At 36.1% G+C, this 5,646-nt stretch overlaps 1 protein-coding gene across 1 annotated transcript in view; it reads left to right on the plus strand.

The window, feature by feature from the left end:
* Positions 1–1,468: 1,468 nt before the first annotated feature.
* Positions 1,469–5,646, plus strand: part of HELRODRAFT_177513 (hypothetical protein) — a gene marked incomplete at both ends in the record, with an annotated part of 4,644 nt that continues 466 nt past the window's right edge. Inside the window, 2 exons of the mRNA XM_009025700.1 lie at positions 1,469–1,581; positions 1,694–1,808. Of these exons, the coding sequence (XP_009023948.1) occupies positions 1,469–1,581; positions 1,694–1,808 (228 nt within the window). The remainder of the gene's footprint in view (positions 1,582–1,693; positions 1,809–5,646) is intronic.

The raw sequence follows: 5,646 nt of genomic DNA on the forward strand, positions 1-5,646 counted from the left end.
AGTGTTATTTATATGAAACTTTGACATTAAATATTGCTCTATGTGTAAACAATAGATCAAACAAATAAAAGTTAAGTGAGTTTTTAATTATCGACCGCTGCATATCGCGAATGTCATGCACCTGAATTAAATATTAAATTAAAATAAATAAAGCAATTAATATATTAGTTAAATTAAACCTATCATAATTTTAATAATGGAACTATTATGTAAATATTTAAGCAAAGTAAATTTAACTGGCAATCAATCAATTACCTTATAAAGCGCTATTTCCGCGATGTTCAACAGCGCTCCTCAATGAATTTTAAAAAACAGATGGGTCTTGAGATCCGCTCTGAACTTCGCAAGTGATGGAGAAGTAGTCAGAGAAGTAGGTAGAGAGTTCCAGAGAAAAGGACCAGAAAAAGCAAAAGCAGATTTGGCAAAAGAGCGTTTAACACGAGTTAAGAAAAAGCGAGACAAGAAGACAATCGTAAACCGGGGCGTTTAGGTTCAATTAATATATCTGATAAATACTTAGGAAATAATTTAGACTGAGACTTATACATGAACGTGCAAATTTTAAAAATTATTCTATATTTTATAGGTAGCCAGTGCAAGAGAACAAGATATGGAGATATGTGAGAAAAGAAAGGGATTAGTATTGACGAAATGCAGTTTGGTTTATCTTCATGGAAAAGTACTATTGATGCAATTTTTATTGTTTGACAAAATCAAGAAAAGTTCAGAACTAAGAAAAAGATTATGATAAGGTACCAAAAGAAGTGGTTAGATCGATACTTAGGAAAGGCGACGTAAAAGAGTAGACACAGTGATGTGTATGTATAAAAGTCAAGACGGCGATGAGGATCTACCATGGTGTAGGTAAGTCGTTTGATGTTCAGGTGGGTTTACATCAGGGTTCAGCGCTAAGTCCTCTACTTTTTATTATAGTATTAGAAATGATTAGTAGGGAGATCAGAAGTGGATTGCCACGGTAGACTTTGTATGCCGATGACCTGGTTCTTATAGCAGAAATTGAGAAGTAACTGAAAAAAAAGCTTTCAGTTTGGAAAATATCCATGGACAGAAAGGGTGTAAAAGTAAATGTTGGTAAATTGTGTGGAATGGAGAGAATTCAGATACTGTTGAATGTGGTAAATTCTCCTGTGCTGTTTGTGATAAAGGAGTAAGATGAAATTCAATACTATGTGTAAAATGTGATAAATGGAAACACAAAAGATGCTGTGTTTTGAAAGGAGACCTCAACAAAAACTTGGTATTTGAAATAGTTGAATTTTTTTGTTATCTATGTGATATACTAAGTGCGGAGGGTGGACTGGATAGAGCGGTCGAAAAAAGAATAAAAGTAGGATGGAAAATTCAAAAAAATTCTGTTTTAGGAGAATACCATTGAGCCTGAAGGCTAAGGTATATAAAGCATGTGTAAGAAGTAGCCTATTGTATAATGTTCAAAACTTGGCCTATGATGGCTGAAACCTTAAGAAGGCTGGAGAGGACAGAAATGCAGATGTGGAGAAGAATAGTGGGAGTATCCTTGATGAATGGTTTAAGTAATGAAGATTTAGGAATAGAGGAGTTGTCAGATGTAATTAGATGTAATAGACTGTGATGGTTTGGCTTTGTAGAGAGGAAAACAAATGAATGAGTATTAGGTAGGAAAATGTAGAACTATTATATTTGGCGGTTTAAGGAAAAGTGGTATAACCAAGCTCACCTGGGAAGAAGTGTTTTCAAAAGACATGAGGGCATTGGGCCAGAAACCGAAACTGACCCAGAATAGAGAAGAATGGAAAAGACGGTTAAATGTATGCGACAAGGCCAAACCAGAGTTTTCAACAGCGAACCGGGGAACTAACACTGGGTGGTTCTGCGTTGAGTGCCTATAAATGTACATGATCATGATGATATATATATTTCCTCTTTCACAAATGTTATTTGAGGAAGAATGTCCACTCCTAAAGTTTTTTCACGTTTGAACACATTTAGTGTGTTTTGTACTCCACCCATCGAAGGTCCGATTCCAGACATCACTGTAAAAGCAAAGGTGAACAAATGAAATCTCTATATCGTATAGCAAAACAAGCTAAGCGTACGAAAAAAGACATAGTTGGTGCCTCAAGCATCAAAAATGACAAAAATGAGATGGTTCTTGAACAGGATGAGATCAAGCAACAGTGGAGAGAATACTTCAACCGTCTGTTAAACGAAACAAATCCCATCAGTGTTAACTTTGATGCTCAACCCCATCGAAGGTCCGATTCCAGACATCACTATAGAGGAGCTTACAGAAGCTCTGAAAGCTATGAAGGATGGAAAGGCAGCAGGGCCCTCTGTACTCACAAATGACATTATTGAAGCATCTGGTACTGCAGGTATCCAAACGTTACTGCAACTTTGCCGTGAAATCTGGAGAAATTGCTCAATGCCGACTGAATGGAACTATAGCATGACAGTCCCGCTATACAAAGGCAAAAGTGATCCATTGAACTGTTCATCATATCGGGGTATACGTCTGTTAGAACACTCCCTGAAAATTGTTGAGAAAATCATTGGGAGAAGATTAACGTCGTGCATCACAATCGGAAATTATCAATTTGGTTTCCTAGCGGGGAAATCAACAATTGATGCAATTCACATCCTTTGGCAACTGCAAGAGAAGTACCTCGCAAAGCATCAACAACTATCACACATTTTTGTAGACCTTGATCGAGTTCCCCGTGAAGCAATCAGGTGGAGTCTACGTCGACAACTCATTCTAGAATATCTTGTTCGATTTGTGATGGAAATGTATACGAATACTAAGACTCTTGTCAGCACAATGGTTGGAAACACAGATGCATTTGACATCGGCGTCGGAGTTCACAAAGACTGGTGACATTTGGAATCTAGTATATGCTGATGATATTGTTTTAACAGCCACGTCTGAGCGGAATGCAACACAGATGTTTGAAGATTGGAAGTGTCCAATTTTGTTTGTCATGCTTGCATCAATCCACAACAACAAATTCGAAATAGCACTGTTTTTGAAGCCATCAAGGTAGAGAAAGTCACATCGTACTGGATTGTACTGGAACAGCTGAAGCTGCCGTTCGAGCACGCATACGTGCAGCCTAGAATAAATGGCATTTCTTGGGTCTATATTGATGCGGCGTGACATCCCACTACCACTACAACAAAGACTTTATAAATCTGTGATACGTCCGGTGTTGTTATATTGTGCAGAAACATGGCCAATGACAACCAAACTGGAACAACAACTTCAACGAACCGACATGAAAATTCTCCGATGGATGCAACGAATTAGTCTGAAGGACCACATCAAATCTACCAAAATCCTGCGTGGTGCTGGTTTAGATGATATAAAGGACGAATGCCGGCAACACCGTCTGCGGTGGTTTGGTCATGTCAAACGAAGTGAAGCAATCAGGTGGAGTCTACGTCGACAACTTATTCCAGAATATCTTGTTCGAATTGTGATGGAAATGTATACGAATACTAAGACTCTCGTCAGCACAATGGTTGGAAACACAGATGCATTTAACATCGGCGTTGGAGTTCACCAAGGCTCGATTCTCAGTCCACTGTTATTTATAACTGTGATGGAAGAAACCGTTACGCACTGGTGACATTTGGAATCTAATATATGCTGATGATATCGTTTTAACAGCCACGTCTGAGCAGAATGCAGCACAGATGTTTGAAGATTGGAACACCAGACTCGCCGATCATGGATTCAAAGTCAACATCAGCAAAACCAAAGCTATGAACACTGGTGAACCCATCCAATTTACAGCTACTGGACGATGGCCCTGTTCAGTTTGTAAAGCTGGTGTAGTTAACAATTCAATCAAGTTTCAGCAGTGTAACCAGTGGTGTCACAAACGTTGTTCAAAAATAGTTGGTACTTTATCTAAAGTGTCCAATTTTGTTTGTCCTGCTTGCATCAATCCACAACAACAAATTCGAAATAGCACTGTTTTTGAAGCCATCAGGTTATAGAAAGTCACATCGTTCTTGATTGTACTGGAACAGCTGTAGCTGCCGTTCGAGCACGCAGTGCGGTGGTTTGGTCATGTCAAACGAAGTGGAAACAGTGCCATAACTTCTCTTGCAGATGTTGAAGTACCTGGCACACGTCCCAAAAGCCGTCCAAAGAAGTCCTGGTCGCAAACAATCGAGCAAGACATGAAAGCTCTAAATTTAAATGAAATGGATACAACTGATCGTCTAATTTGGCGCAAAAAGTTGATGGCAAAGAAAACAACGTCCTACGTCGGGAAACCGGGTCTCTGGACGCAAAACAAAGATTGATCTAATTAATTTTTTCATACAAAATATAACTTTTTTGAGATAAACTTTAGATAATGTTTTATCAATTGGAAGTTTCTGTGGAAAAAAAGATATAATTTCATTTCATTTACAATTTTTAATAAAATATTTTCAAACATTTGTGTCTTTTTGTTGTCAAATTAGTTGCCATTGACTTGATTTTAAATGATTTGCACTTAATTATAAAACTAACCTTATTTTAATCGCTAAAAGTAAATTATTGAAAAATACATTTAAAAAAATTTATTTAAATATTACTTATTTTATCACTGATTAAATGTAGAATTAACACAGTTTGCTAAAAACAGTCCATTTCATATTCATGGCATACAATATATTTGCAGATTAGTCATTAATTTACTCTGGCTTTTATCAATAACTAAAAACTATTAAAATTGAAAGCAGACATTTTCCCATGTTTTATATATACAATGCAAATTCAAGAGACAACATGAAAGTTTTATGAAATTTGGTTCAGCTTCAGATATTCAAAAAAAAAGAAAAAAAAGGTACTCAAATGTATGATTGTCAGCTATTGTTATTACAGTAATTATGAGCAGTCATACATTTGGTATACATTCTCATGAATTTACATATTACGTTTATAACAATAATAAAATAAACCGTAAAGACAAATTAATATGAATGAATGATTCTAATTGATTATCAGAATATCCATTGCAGAGCGGAGTGAGGGATAACAGAGCAACTTGTAATTTTGGAAATTAGTATCAAAAAAGCCCAACGCAACTAAAACACACAAGCAACGTTAGCAATCAAACATTACCAACTTATGTTGCTAGTTTTTTAAAGCGAAATTCTTATTTGGTAATAACTCAACTACGGAAGCTATGACGATAATCGAAAATTAGACGATATTCTAAACATAGATAAAATGCTAAATGTTTTTTAAAATTAATTTTTCATTGACGTTTTTGGTTCTATGGATCAAGATTTTTAGCAAAAATTTATTTTAACCGATGTATGAATATATATATATACATATGAGATTTGCCATATCCATTATATATATCCATGAAGACAATACAACAACATTTTTTCTTACCAAAAAAAGTAGAATGTACAGGTTGATTGTAAAGAGTCTCCGAGTGACTCATCGATCCCAGCCACTTCAATAAGACATTAATATCAAATCAGTCGTGATAATTCTTGAAATAATTCACTTTCAAACTGTGCACCACGGCTACAACATAAAGAGGGACAACAAACTGAGCGAACCAGATGTTTAAAAAGGTTGCAGCAACAATTGGAGCCGTTATTCCCGTCATTGGAGACGCTTCAATTAAACCATTG

This window comes from Helobdella robusta, assembly GCF_000326865.2.
Source record: "Helobdella robusta unplaced genomic scaffold HELROscaffold_43, whole genome shotgun sequence".
NCBI classification, from domain to species: Eukaryota; Metazoa; Annelida; class Clitellata; order Rhynchobdellida; family Glossiphoniidae; genus Helobdella; species Helobdella robusta.